This window comes from Macaca mulatta, chromosome 9 (genome assembly GCF_049350105.2).
Source record: "Macaca mulatta isolate MMU2019108-1 chromosome 9, T2T-MMU8v2.0, whole genome shotgun sequence".
Lineage (NCBI taxonomy): Eukaryota > Metazoa > Chordata > Mammalia > Primates > Cercopithecidae > Macaca > Macaca mulatta.
Genome location: NC_133414.1, coordinates 99,833,988 through 99,849,180, shown reverse-complemented (window position 1 = coordinate 99,849,180; position 15,193 = coordinate 99,833,988). Strand labels below are relative to the sequence as shown.

General features: G+C 36.7%; 1 protein-coding gene across 5 annotated transcripts in view; it reads left to right on the top strand.

Moving 5' to 3' along the window:
• Positions 1–15,193, top strand: part of ATAD1 (ATPase family AAA domain containing 1) — a 63,617-nt gene that overhangs the window by 44,890 nt on the left and 3,534 nt on the right. For 3 of the 5 annotated variants that reach the window (XM_015147612.3, XM_015147610.3, NM_001257770.2), the window contains 3 exons: positions 540–629; positions 4,153–4,203; positions 14,906–15,039. In XM_015147612.3, coding sequence (XP_015003098.1) covers positions 540–629; positions 4,153–4,203; positions 14,906–15,039 — 275 coding nt within the window. The remainder of the gene's footprint in view (positions 1–539; positions 630–4,152; positions 4,204–14,905; positions 15,040–15,193) is intronic. The other 2 variants (XM_028853386.2, XM_077945178.1) reach the window with 1 other exon arrangement.

The following is a 15,193-nucleotide window of genomic DNA, read 5'->3' as shown; positions in this document are numbered from 1 at the left end:
GGGGATAGTACCATGATACGATGGTGTGAAATACAAGAAAAAGTACACAGTATCTATTACAGTTACCAGAATCTTCAGACTTATTAAGGGGAAATGATTCTTTCCATATAATATTATTTAAGGACTTGAATTATCCCCCCATACTCCCAAAATGTATACCCAAGCTATAACATAATGGCTTTCAGTCATTCAATATGTGTTCATTAAACAACCATATTTTGCAAAATACAATAGTTTTTTAAAAGCAAATTTTAATAATTCTTTAGTAGCTATTTGCAACTGAACATTACATATTTTAATTACTAGAAAGACATGAAGTGAAATGCATTAGTTTTCCAGTTTCGCTATTATTTGATTTATTTAGGATTAACTTAAATTTATACCTGTAAATAGTTGAATAATAGTGAATTAAAATCAGATTTCTTACAAAGGATTTAGTTAAAATACCACTTAATTTTTAAAACTAAGCCCTAGTAATAACATTCTTAGAGGAATATAATTGGTAGGTTTAACACCTTCTGCTTTCTTTATACACTTAGGTCATAGTAATGGGAGCTACCAATCGTCCTCAGGACCTTGACTCTGCTATAATGAGAAGAATGCCTACAAGGTTTCACATCAACCAGCCTGTAGGTAGTCTTGATTGATATTATGAAGAGTTAAATATTCACCTTTTTTATAGGTCTTTACCTTTAATTTTAAGAAGGGAATGTTTTGTCATATAGGGCTACTTATGACAGGGAAGGAATGGGGCAAAAACCCTGACAGTAGCTTCTTTGTCCTTTCCACTCTCTTTATTTCTATCCTAAGATTAGTGTTACTTGCTTCTCTTCAAAGTATATATATATAGTTATCTCAAGTTTGCCTGGCTATTTTAGTGATTTACTTTAGGATGTAGGAAGTTATCTATATAGGAAGATACATAAGAAAATCTAGGCCGGGCGCGGTGGCTCAAGCCTGTAATCCCAGCACTCTGGGAGGCCGAGGCGGGCGGATCACGAGGTCAGGAGATCGAGACCATCCTGGCTAACACGGTGAAACCCCGTCTCTACTAAAAAAAATACAAAAAACTAGCCGGGCGAGGTGGCAGGCGCCTGTAGTCCCAGCTATTCGGGAGGCTGAGGCAGGAGAATGGCGTAAACCCGGGAGGCGGAGCTTGCAGTGAGCTGAGATCCGGCCACTGCACTCCAGCCCGGGCAACAGAGCGAGACTCCATCTCAAAAAAAAAAAAAAAAAGAAAATCTAAATTACAGTTTTGGTTTAGCATAGAATAGAATTGGAGAAATTTGTCTTAAATAATTATTCTATTCAGAAGGCCTGGCATGAACAACTGGGATTTATTTGATTGAGTATTGGCAGATGTAGTTAGTGCTTCCCTGATAGGATTAATGATGCCGGTAGATATCATAGTTTACCTTAAGAATACAAATGCTTAGATGGTGTTAAACCAGTTCTGCCTTCTTTCTAGCATTTTTTGTTAGTTAAGAAGTACCCTCTAGTAGATGATTATGACTTACCAGCGCACTATAATTTTGGCACAGATCTTCAAATCTTGAATTCTGTCTGCCTTCAGATTGCAAAGGAAAGAAAAAACAGATTTTACTAGTAGAAAATATGTTCCATACAATCAGCATGTTACATGGTTGCCATTTAGTGGAACTAACTTTTAATTCCATTTATAATCTGGCTAAAAATCATTTGTCACATTCATATTCTGTAATTTGTCAGATTGGTTTTTGGTAGTAAACATGATCTCTGAAAGATCGATGGTTATGGACTCTATAAAATTACTCTGATCAACTCTTTACTATAGCTACCACTCTAATAAAGTGGTTAAGTGTGTGCACATCCTTAGAAAATTTACCCAGTGAATCAATGAAAAGATTTTTAAACTTAATTTAGGAGACTATAAAATTTATTTAGTATGATGGTTTTTTTTTTTTTTTTTTTTTTCAAGACAGAGTCTTGCTGTGTCGCCCAGGCTGGAGTGCAGTGACGCGATCTTGGCTCACTGCAATCTCTGCCTCCCAGGTTCCAGTGAGCCTGCCTCAGCCTTCCAGTAAGCTGGGATTATAGGCGCCCACCACCATCAGCTAGTTTTTGTATTATTAGTAGAGATGGGGTTTCACCATGTTGGCCAGGCTGGTCTCGAACTCCTGACCTCAGGTGATCTGCCTGCCTCAGCCTCCCAAAGTGGGATTACAGGCATGAGCCACCACACCTGGCCTAGTATGACTAATATTTATTGAGCATTAATATATGTCAGAGACCTGCTAAGGTCTGGTGAATGGGACATGGGCCTGGTCCTCGAAGAACTCTGTTTTGGAGAGGCAGACACAGAAATAAATAATGTAAAATATGCTTTATGAAGGTATGTTTAAAGAACTATGAGAGCCTGAGATGATGATGAAAACTAATATTCTGTCAGGGAAGTCCATGGAATTTCCAGAATCCAGCTGGACCTTGAAGGATGGTAGGAATTTGATAGGCAAATGAGACAAGGAAGGGCTTTCCTGCCAGAATGAACAAAGTCAAGAAGCTGTGGAAGCACTGTTTAATGGTGAGTTCTAAGGGTAGTTTGGTGAGTGCACCAAGGAATATAGATGGAGAGGAGGCTGGAAAGGTAGACTGCTTCTGGGTTTAGGTGAACTTTATATGCTTTGCACAAGAGTTTAGATTTTATTTTGTAAGCGAGACTTCAGAACATTTTTTTTTAATTTGTTTACTTCATTGATTCTGAAGATCATTTGTAGAATCTCTATCACTAACCCAATAGTTAGTACAATGGACAATTAAGGTTTTTTATTTTTATTATTATTTTTTAAAGACAGAATCTTGCTCTGTCAGCCATACAATTATAGCCCACTGCAGCTTTGACTCGTGGGCTCAAACAATCTTTCCACCTGAGCCTCCTGAGTAGTTAGGACTATAGGCATGCACCACCACATTTGGCTAATTTTTGAATTTTTTTTATAGATGGGGGTCTCACTGTTGCCCAGGCTAGTCTTAACTCCTGGCCTCAAGGGACCCTCCTACCTTCGCCTCCCAAAGTGTTAGGATTACTGACATGAGCCACTGTGCCTGGCCAGCTAAGGTTTTTGATGTACAGTAGAATAGAACATAGGATACAGTAGCATGGAAAGTAGCCAGTATTAAAGTTGTAAATTTAATATGTCCTGTGAGTAATCAAAATGGGTTGTAACAGGTTGTATCAAATTTATTATAAATTTGTATAGTGTTAACAAGAAATGGAAACTTTGTAACCTCCATTTCATTCCATTGTTAGTGAATATACTTTATAGGTTAGTTTTTTTCTTATGTAACTTACGATGTGAAGTGTATGGTTAATCTTAAAACTTTTCTCCAAGTGAAATGTTTAACAAAAAGTATTTATTGGTGATCATATAACATATCATTAACCTTCCTACTTGACATACTTGAATTACAAAAAGAGCAGGGTTTGGTTTGTTTTTCAGGTAATTTGATTTGGTAGTCATTGTAACTAGCTCTGTTTTGTGATGTTTGTGGGACTAGGGGTAAGTTCAAACATGATAGTTTTAAAAAGCATCTATATTGACTATATAGCTGAGGGATTCTATAAAAGGTGCTAAATGTAGTTTGTATTTATTGTATGGTGTAAAAATAGGAATTGTCACTGGGGGAAAGCATACAGACATGTAAACAAATGTATCATCACTAAATTAAAATTCACTAATATAAATTAGTGGTCAAGAAGGAGGAGGAAATGGAGGAACTGAGAAGTTACTGTTGCTCTCTCTTTAAATTACTGATAATAAATTTTATAATGAGTTTTCATGAGTTTACTACATGAAGGGAAAAAAATGAAGATTGCTGAAGTATAGAGGGAAGACATTATAGTCGTAGATATTCATTTACTCATTGAAGATTATAGGTGTGTTATTTCCCAAACGTTGTACTAGGCACTGGGGATGAGAGTAAGAAGAGACAGTTCAGTAGGAGAACCAGAGATGATTACTCTAGAGTCTTGAATCTAGTTGCTTTGACCTCTTCAAAGTTTCTGTCATCTCCTGTAAGTATTGAGAGAGACTTTAGAAGGGACAAAATATTAGGAACACTAATTGATCTTCTTTAAAAAATAAAAATGCTAACCAGAAATTATCCTGCTTTTAGGCTTTAAAACAGAGAGAAGCAATCCTGAAACTCATCTTGAAAAATGAAAATGTAAGTAGAAAATAAAAATTTTTTCCCCATCCTATAAATATGATGTTCATAAAGTTATTTTAGAGAAAAATGAGGAAGGAATCTGAGAATGATATACTCCAGGGATCCCCAGCCCCTGCAGCCACAGACTGGTACTGGTCCATGGCCTGTTAGGAACTGGGCCACACAGCAGGAGGTGAGCTGTGGGCTAGAGCTCCACTTCCTGTCACATCAGCAGCGGCACTGGATTCTCATAGGATTGCAAACCCTATTGTGAACTGTGCGTGTGAGGGATCTAGGTTGCTCGCTTCTTATGAGAGTCTAATAATAAATGTAATGCACTTGAATCATCCCCAAACCATGCTCTGCTCCTCCACTTCTCCAGGTCTGTGGAAAAATTGTCTTCCATGAAATCGGTCCCTGATGCCAAAAAGGCTGGGGTACTGATACACCTTTGAACTTGACCTGAATCCTTTTGGTTGCTTATGTAACTCAGTAACTATGGTATATGTGAGTTAAAGATACTTTTCTTATGTTTTTAGAGCCATGTGCTTTTGTATATGTGCATTAAAATGCTCTGATAATTTTCAGACTAGTCTCTGATTTTATGTGAGATACATTTGTGAAAACATAATTTTTTTGTTGTTTTTTACTTAATTGCATTTTTTAACCTTTCCTGTGGTGATGAAAATTGCAGTATTTTTTGAAGTTGAAATTTAAATTTAAGAAGTGATCATCAAAATCTTCAATAGCTTTTGTGTTTAATGTTTTTTTGGTCTCATGGTTCAAAAATTAAAGTATTTATATTTAATAATATACAGAGAAAATCTTCTTCCCTGTTTTCCTGTATATATTTCTTTTCTTTTCTTTTCTTTTTTTTTTTTTTTTTTGAGGCGGAGTGTCACTCTATAGCCCAGGCTGGATTGCAGTGGCGCAGTCTCCACTCACTGCAACCTCTGCCTCCCAGGTTCATGCAATTCTCGTGTCTCAGCCTCCCGAGTAGCTGGGATTGCAGGCATGTGTCACCACACCTGGCTAATTTTTGTATTTTTACCATGTTTTTTTTGTATTTTACCATGTATTTTTACCGTGGTTTCACCATGTTGGCCAGGCTGGTCTCGAACTCCTGGCTTCATATGTTATTTCTCTCTCCTTTTATTTACTTATTTTTTACATAAACTATCAATAACACATGCACACTGTTCTGTGCGTTACTTTTTTTACTTATATTTGAGATCTTTCCATATTAGCATCTAGTATCCTTATTCTGTTGTCTCTCTTTGTTTTTGCACTACATAGGATTCCATTGTATGGACATTCTGGAATTTAGTTAATGCCACATTGAAGGACATTTGGATTGATTCTGGTCTTTCACTATTATAAAAATTCTACATTTAATAGCCTTGTGTGCATGTGATTTCATACTTGTGCAGGAATATTAGTAAAGTAAATTATCCAGGAGCAGAATTGCTAGATCAAAGGTTAGAGTGTTTATAATTTTGGTAGCTATTGCCAAATTGTTCTGGTTTACTCATATTCCTGTAATAAAGAGTGCCTCTTTTCCTGTAGTTTTGCCAACAGAATGTTATGGAACTTCATGCCAACTTGATAGGTAGAAAATGGTTATCTCTCTGTTTTTTTGTTTTTGTGTTTTTTTTTCTTTTTTGAGATAGGGTCTCTCTCTGTTGCCTAGCCTGGAGTGCAGTGGTGTGATCAGGGCTCACTGCACCCTTAAACTCCTGGGCCCAAGTAATCCTCCCGCCTCACTCTCCCAAGCAGATTACAGGCATGTACCACCAAGCCTGGCTAATTCTTTTTATTTATTTATTTATTCATTTATTTATTTATTTATTTTGTTGAGACAGGATCTTGCTTTGTTACCCAGGCCGGTGTTGAACTCCTGGGCTCAAGCAGTCCTCCCTCCTTGGCCTCCCAAGGCTGGAATTATAGGCATGAGCCACCACACCTGGTCAAAGGTGGTTATCTCATTAAAGTTTTAATTTGCATTCTTTAGGGATGGAATGAATAGTGTATATTTAAGAATCATTTGAATTTTTTTTCTGCGAACTGTATATTCATATATTTTGCCCATTTTTCTATTGCAGTGCTCCTTTTCATAATAAACCTATAGGAACTCTGTGTATTATGGAGATTTGCCCTTTGTGTGATTTGAAAATATTTTTTTCCAAGTTGTCTTTCAATTTTATTGGAGTTTTCTCTCCCCCACCCGCCCCCAACTTTATGGCTTCTTGATTTTGAAAGGCCTTTCCCACTCCCAAGTTTATAAAAGAATTTTCCACACTTTCCAAACTCTTGCTACCTGTTTTCCCAAAACTTGATAACTGCATATAATTGAGTAACATGGTATTCCTTTTTATCCCAAACTTAACATCTAAACTCACTGTTAGAACTCACTATATAAACTAATAAATCAAATAGATTCTGATAGTGAATGAGCCTTAGTAGAGATGCTACTTTTATCAAAATACTTGTATTTGTATGGCTTCCCTCCTTCCTTGAATTACCATAAACCCCATGGCTAATTCTTCTCTAGCCATGCCCTACTTCCACACTTCCTATTTTTTCCCATTATATCTCACCTGTAAATGTTTTAGTTGTATCTCTAAAAGAAAAGGATTCTTTTTTTTTACCCTAGCCTAATTGCCATGTTATACCTATCAAACAATTGACAGTAAGTCATTATTTTCATTATCCTAGTCTATGTACAAGTCTCTGATTATCTCTTTTTAAATACCTTTTTTAAACCATGTATTTGTTTGACTCAAGATCCATATGAATTTCCTAATTTGCAATTCTTTGATAGTTTTTATGTCTCTCTTAATTTATGGGTTATAGGTTCTTCCCTCATCTTGCTTCCTCCCCCGCACCCACGCTTTTAAAATTATTTACTAGAGAAACTAGGTTGTGTTTGTCCTGAGTTGTCCACAGTCTGGGTTTTGCCGATTGCAGAGGAGTAGTTGTTCCTCTAAAATTGGTAGTTGGATCAAGAGACCAGATGAAGTTCAGGTTGGTGGGGAGGAGACACAGGACAGGACAGCACAGCTTCATAGGCAGAATTATATTCTTCCATCAGGAGAAACATAATATCTCGGTGGCTTGTATGTTTTACATTTAACTCTTTAATATATTTGGAATTTAGGTACATGATATGCAGTATGAATCCAACTTTGGTTTTGTTTTTCTGGATGGATACCTACTTGTCCAACACCCTTTTTTCTTTTTTTTATTTTTTTGTGACAGAGTCTTGCTTTGTCACCCAGGCTGGAGTATGGTGGCGTGATCTCTGCTCACTGCAACCTCTGCCTTCCAGGTTCAAGTGATTCTTGTACCTCAGCTTCCCAAGTAGCTGGGATTACAGGCACGTGCCACCACGCCTGGCCAATTTTTTGTATTTTTTCATAGAGACAGGGTTTCATCATATTGGCCAGGCTGGTCTTGAAGTACTGAGCTTAAGTGATCCACGTGCATCAGCCTCCCATAGCACTGGGATTCCAGGCGTGAGCCACTGTGCTCAGCCCATTTTTTTTTTTTATAGCCACTAGAGATGCCACTTTTACCAAATTCTCATATGTATTGACTGTTTCTGGACTTTAAATTCAGGTCTTGCTCTTTTGTATGTTTATGCCCTAGCATCATACTGTTTTAATTATTGAGGCTTTGTAAGTTTTAATATCTGGTAGAACTGTATATCCCTTGTTGTCCCCGAGCCCCAAGGTTATTTTAATTCTTTTTCTCTGCATAAATTTTAGAATAAATTTGTCTTATGTAGGAAAAAAACAAACATTAATATTTTTGGTGGAATCTCATTTAAGAGTATCTTTTTGATGTTGAATTTTTCTGCCCAATGGCATATATGTCTTTCTGGGTGTTTACTTTTGTGTCTTTCAGTAGTGTTCTAATGATTTATTTATTTATTTTTTAAAGAGATAAGCTATCTTATCAAGCAGAGTTCAATGGAACTTACAAAAAAAAAAAAAACAAAGAGATAGGGTCTCACTTTGTTCTCACTCTGTTTACCCAGGCTGATGTGTTGTTTTTTTAGGGTCTCACTGTATTACCCAGGCTAAAGTGCTGTGATGTGATCATAGTGCACTGCAACCTTGACCTCCTGGGCTCAAGTGATCTTCCCACCTCGGTCTCCCAAGTAGCTAGGACTACACGCATGCTTCACCATACACAGCTAGTTGTTTTTTGTTCTTTAAAAATTTTTTTGTAGAGAAAGGGTCTCACTATGTTACCCAGGCAGGTCTTGAACTCCTGTCCTCAAGCTCTCCTCCTGCCCTGGCCTCCCAACGTGCTAGGATTATAGGCGTGAACCACCATTCTCAGCCTGTTTCCTTAAAAACATATCAAAACAACATATAGTGTATGCAAGAGTTTAAAGAACCTAGCAAATTACAAAGATTGGGATCAGTGGTTATGAATCATTTTGGAGGAAGCGTGTCATAGGGCCCTTTAAGAATGAGATAAAAGTAGTCTTTTCTAAGAAAACTACATATGTACATGAAATATGTACACTTTCAGGGAAATTCCTAAAATCCTTCATGTTTTTTAGGTAAGGAACTTTGGTCCTAGACAAGAAATCAGTAAAGAAATCAGCAACCTCTGCCTCCTGGGTTCAAGCAATTCTCCTGCCTCAGCCACCTGAGTGGCTGGGATTATAGGTGCGCGCCACCACACCCGGCTAATTTTTATGTATATACATATATTCTTAGTAGAGAAGAGGTTTCACCATGTTGGTCAGGCTGGTCTCAAACTCCTGACCTCATGATCCGCCCACCTCAGCCTCCCAAAGTACTGGGATTACAGGCATGAGCCACCACGCCCGGCCGTCTTTTAATTGAATTTTTGGTAGCTGCTTTCAAAAAGACATTGTGTAATCCTGTCACTTTGAGAGGCCAAGGGAGGCGGATCACCTGAGGTCAGCAGTTTGAAACCAGCCTGGCCAACATGGTGAAACCCTGTCTCTACTAAAAATACAAACAAATTAGCTGGGCATGGTGGCTGGCACCTGTAACCCCAGCTACTTGGGAGGCTGAGGCAGGAAAATCACTTGAACCCCAGAGTCGGAGGTTACAGTGACCCGAGATCGTGCCACTACACTCCAGCCTGGGTGACAGAGTAAGACTCTGTCTCAAAAAAAATAAATAAAAAGTGTAGTTGTAGTACTGTTTAGATAAAACACAATTGGTAAACCTTTAGCAGTGATAGACACCAGTGAAAAGTTTAGAGAAGAAAATAAAGGGGATAGTTAACAAGTTCCTTTGAATTAGGATGACTATGGTGTGGCTAGAAATTTAACAGATATTAGAAGGTAGTTACTGACAGTTTTGGAGACTTCAAGTTAACCAGTACAGTTATTTAATTTAAACCATTTTGATGAAGGATCATATTGCATGACTGGAAGTTTATAAAATTTTTGAAATATAATGTGGTCTAGTGTAGCTGGAGATGATGCAGATGCTTTACATATAGCTGATTAATATGAGTATAAGTGATGAAATTTAAGCCCTTTTTCTTGTAACATAGCCATAAATTACACAGGTTATTTAGTTTCACATTTAAACTTAAGAAGTTACTCATGTCAGTGCTGGGCTTGATGACTCATGCCTCTAATCCTAGCACTTCTGAAGGCCATGGTGGGAGAATCACTTGAGGCCAGGAGTTTGAGACAGGTCTGGGCAACATGATGAGACCTCACATCTACAAAGAAATTTTAAAATTTAACTGGGTGTGCCTAGCTACTCGGGAGACTGAGGCAGGAGGATCACTTGAGCTTAGAAGTTCAAGGCTGCAGTGAATGCACCACTGCATTCCAGCCTGGGTGACAGAGCAAGACCCTGTCTCTAAAAAAATAAATAAATAAGAGGAAGAAATTATACATGTCTCTAAAGTTTAGTATTTAGTATTCTGCTTTCTGAAATAGTACTGTCTTTTCTTTTAGGATTATGTTTTTCATAGCTACAGGGAATTTTTTTTTTTTTTTTTTAAACGGTCTCTGCTTTGTCACCCAGGCTGGAGTATGGTGGCACGATCTCAGCTCACTCTAGCCTTCCTGGGCTCAAGTGATCCTCCTACCTCAGCCCCCTAAGTAGCTGGGACTATAGGTGCATGCCACCACACCCAGCTAATTTTTTGTATTTTTTAGAAGTGGGATTTCGCCATGTTGCCCGGACCAGTCTAGAACTCTTGAGCTCAAGAGATCCACCCATCTCAGCCTCCCAAAGTGCTAGGATTACAAGCATGAGCCATCCTGCCCAGCTACAGGGAATTTTTAGTAATTCTGTTTCTTATTCATAAAACCACAAAGTATAGTTTCTAATCAGTTTTATGTTGCAAAATATGAATGCTCCCTGGGTAACTGCTGACATGAGAACATCTTGTCATTTCCCACTGGTTGGTATTTGTATGCTGAAGGATTACTGCTACTTCAATAAAATCTGAAGAAAATTCATTTAATTTTGTTAAAGATGCCTCAAATCAGTAGCACATATATTTATTTGGTAAACTGAGCACCGTCATGCTTATACATTGTGGAGCTGAATGAGGGTTGTTTGTTTTTTAATTCACATGAACTTCCAGAGTTTGAATTCTTCTTCTCTGAATAAAAGATTGAAACTTTTGAAATGATACCGTGTTCTACTCTTTTACAATTCTTTTTTTGATAGGTACTCCTTAACATGATTCACTTATTTTAAAAAGATAGTGTAGTGATTTTGGCTTAAGGTTTTAAGTATAAAAAGAATTAGCACTGATAAAATGTATACCCTATGAAAGTATTTTGTCTGAGTTTAAGGAGGTAGCTTTTTTCCCTATACAAACTGACCTGAATTTACTTTTATATGATATAGCAGCAATAGTTGTTTTTTGTTTGTTTGTTTGTTTTGAGACAGAACTGAGGGTCTCCTACATTCTAGCTGACCAGCCTCGTCATTCTAGCCAGACTGGAATGCAGTGGTGTAATCGTAGCTCACTGCAGCCTTGAACTCCTTGGCTCAGGTGATCCTCCTGCCTCAGCCTCCTGAGTAACTAGACACCCAGCTAGTTAACAAAAATTTTTTTTGTTGAGATGGGGTCTGTATTAGCCCGTTCACAAACCACTATAAAGAACTACCTGAGACTGGATAACTTATGAAGAAAAGAGGTTTAATTGACTCACAGTTCCATAGGCTGTACAGGAAGTATGGCTGGGAGGCCTCAGGAAACTTACAATTATGGTGGAAGGCGAAAGGGAAGCAAGCACGTCTTACCATGGCAGAGCAGGAGAGGGAGAGATTGAAGGGGGAAGTGCCACACACTTTTAAACCATAAGATCTTGAGAGAACTCACTATCATGAGAACAGGGGGAAATGTGCCCCTATAATCCAGTCACTTCCCAACAGGTCCCTCCCCTAGCATTGGGAATTAAATTCAACATGAGACTTGGGTGGGGACACAGAGCCAGACCATATCAGGGCCTCATAAGCATTTGCCCCAGCTGGTCTTGAAATAAAATTATAAGTGTAAAATGCTTAGAATACAGAGATGTTATTTACAAATATACTATTAATGGTGGATATAATAATAAACAACTGCACATAAGTAAGTATCATTCTTTCAAGCTATTTTCGCAGTCTGTTAACTTATTCTGCTGTTGCTGCCTATATTCAAAATCTTTTTAACTTGGGAATTGCTTTCAGAGTTGCCTAATGAAAAGGTTCTCATTATTTCATGGTTTATCTAAAAGTTATTTTACAACAAAATGAGCTACGTTTAGAGTGCTTGCCATGTGCCAAGCATTTTGGTGAGCTATACATTGTTTTATTTAATCCTCATTTCTCTAAGGAGTACATATTAGTCCTATTTTTACAGCTGAGGAAACTGAAACCCAGAGAAGTTATGTAGTAACTTGCCCAGGATTACACAAAGAAGTGATGGAGCCTACTCGTAACCATTAGGGTATGGTACCTCTTAATTAAATCTTGCTTCCCCAGTGACGGGAATCTTCTTTTCTTTGTTTTCTTATACTTGGTTGGTTCATCTTTCTAACTGTATCATCTTGTCAGGCACAAGATTTGTGAGTGGTTAGAACATAGGGTGGCCCAACAACGGACTGGTCAAAAGACAGGAGGAAGTGTTGGATGTTTAATTTTTAACATCTCATAGTATAGTTTGGAAGGCTCTGTAAAGTAGTTTGTTAAATGTATGAAATATTTCAAACATATAAACAAATAGCCCTATTATCTTCCACCCATATTTAACAGGCAATTTTAATGTATTTCCACATTTGCTTTATATATATATTTTTTAATTAAGTACAACCTTAAGCAACCACTGACCATCTCCCATTATCACCATCATTGGTAAACTGCTGTCCAGGAGTTGATAGAGTGTATCAATCCCATGAATATATGTGAACAGATACCTAATACATGTGTATAGGTATATGTTATTTTTATTCTTTTTACCAACAGTAGAAAAATTAGATCCTTGTATGTGTCTTGTCTCTTAAGGACACATGAGAAGAGTTTCTCAATTCACAAAAAATTAAAAACTACAAAGGAAAGAGAATAGAGAAGTCTGACTGTAATCAGACTTAAAGCTTCTGTATCACAGGATAACATGAACAAAGTGAAAAAACAAGCCGCAACCAAAATATTTGCAACCCTATAACCATCAAAGGACTAAGATCTAAATTATATACATGTATGTACATTAGATCACAGGTGCTGTCACCAGTCCTAAGAACTCACTGATGTGGCAGTACATGAGACATAAGTTAAAAATCTTCCAGTATTGTGAATTTGCCCATTTTTATATGTAATTAAATAAATTTTTGCTGTATGTTTTGAGGCCATGTTACATGTATGTCTACAAGTGCAGAATTGTTATATTTTTCTGGTGAAATTTTTTAATCATTATATAATGGCTTCTCAGTTATTCATTTTGAGTAAAAATCTGATGTAACTAGAACTACATTAGCTTTCTTTTTATTAAAAGCTGATATCTTTCAGCCTTCTACTTCCTGCTTTTCTTTGTTTTTATTTCAAATGTAACACAAAGCCTGTTTTTTCCCTTTCAGCATCAGTATGTCTTTTATAAACTTCAAACAGCTACATTTTGGGTTCTTCTGTATAAAATCTTTTACCAGCCAAGTTTAGTCTATTTGCATTTATGGTGATTACTCATAAATTTGGATTCATTCATTATTATTTTAATACTTATGCTTTTTCTTTGCTTATTTGTCCCCCTCTAGTCCTGAGTTTGTTAATACTGTTCTTGTATTCTTTATTCTGTTTTTCTCCCTTCCTCTGTTGGTTTGGAAATTACACATTCTCTTTCTTTCCTTTAGTGTTACCCTTTCTGTCCTTTAGTGGCACCTATGTATTTTGACATACATAAATAAAGTCTAAGTTAATAATATCCGTATCCTCTTTTTAATGCTTTAATTGTAACACTTTAGAATACCTTAATGTAGATGTCTCCTCCGTTTTACATATTCTTATTATATAGCATTTTAGCTCCACTTTGTTTTTGTACTCCAAATGATTATGACTACTATAATAATTATTACTACTATTTATATAGCTAAAGTTTATTTAGATTTATCCATGTATTTACCATTTGCTTTGCTTACCATTGCTGCTTGCACTCTTGCCCTCTGGGTTCAGTTTTCTTTTTATCAAAAAACATGATTTATCTTCATGTAACCCTTACATTTAGGAATGAGAGCACTGTTATGTGAGGTCACAGTTGCAGAGCTGGCAATGTTGTCTCACCTTCAACTCTCTTGTCCTTGTGTAGAGTTGCTGTTCTTCCTAAAACACTGTGTCTTCCACAAATACAAAGGGAATTTAGTAAATATAATACAAATACAAATGGGAATTTAGTAACTATAAGGTGGCATTTCACATCAGTGGGGGAAAATAAATGTTGCTGTAACAAGTGATGAGCTAAATGGGGGAAAAATACAGCTGGACCTCACTATATTGTGTTCAAATCCTGGCTCTGACTATGTTTACCTGTCCAGGTCTCATGATTCTTATCTGAAAATGAAATTGATAGTTTCTGAGAAGATTAAATGAGAATAATACATACAAAGTGCTTACCCCAGTGAATGAGACATAAGAATCATTTACTAGATGGTAGTCATAGGTTTTTTTCTTGCTTATTTTCTCTTCTTAATCTGTACATAAGTTTAGTATGATTAGACTATCTCAAGTCTATTACGTGGCTAGGACAGTCACTTAATTGGCTTGACTATAAGCTTAGCTTGAGGAGCAGAAGTTTAGGTGCTAAATTCATGTTGAGATAATAGAATACCAAGCATTACAATTAAAAGGAATGTTAAGAGTTTTTTTGTGTGTTTTTCTGTAATGGACTCTGGAGTTAATTACATTTGCCAAGTACTGTATGTTGAATATATTACAGAAAAATGTCACCTTGGTACCTTCTTGAGAGATATCAAAGCAAGTCCAATATCTGTTCTTCCCCATCACTCTACAGTGTATCTAGTAATAATTATTTGTCTTAATCATAAGGACAAATAAGGAAAATTATATTTCAAATTTCTAAGCTTTTGTGGTTAAAAAAAGCTTCTAGAAACTATTGTTTCTCCTCCCATGCTGTTATAATATGCTTAACTTTCTTTAAGATGGGTATTTGGTAGTATTTGCAATATATTTATTTTTGTTTTTTAAGCATGTTTTTTTATTTGTTTAAGGTGGATAGGCATGTAGACCTGCTAGAAGTTGCCCAGGAAACTGATGGCTTTTCAGGAAGTGACCTAAAAGAGATGTGTCGAGATGCTGCCCTCCTCTGTGTTAGAGAATATGTTAATTCTACATCAGAAGAAAGGTATATTATTTTGACTTGATTTTTAATACTTGTTAAAACCTTTTAGAGCTTTTAGGTTAGTTTCTTTTATTTTGCTTTATATTAGAAACACCACTTACGAAATAAAAGGTAAATTTGGATTATCACCCCCTGCAACTTTGTTTATTACCATTTT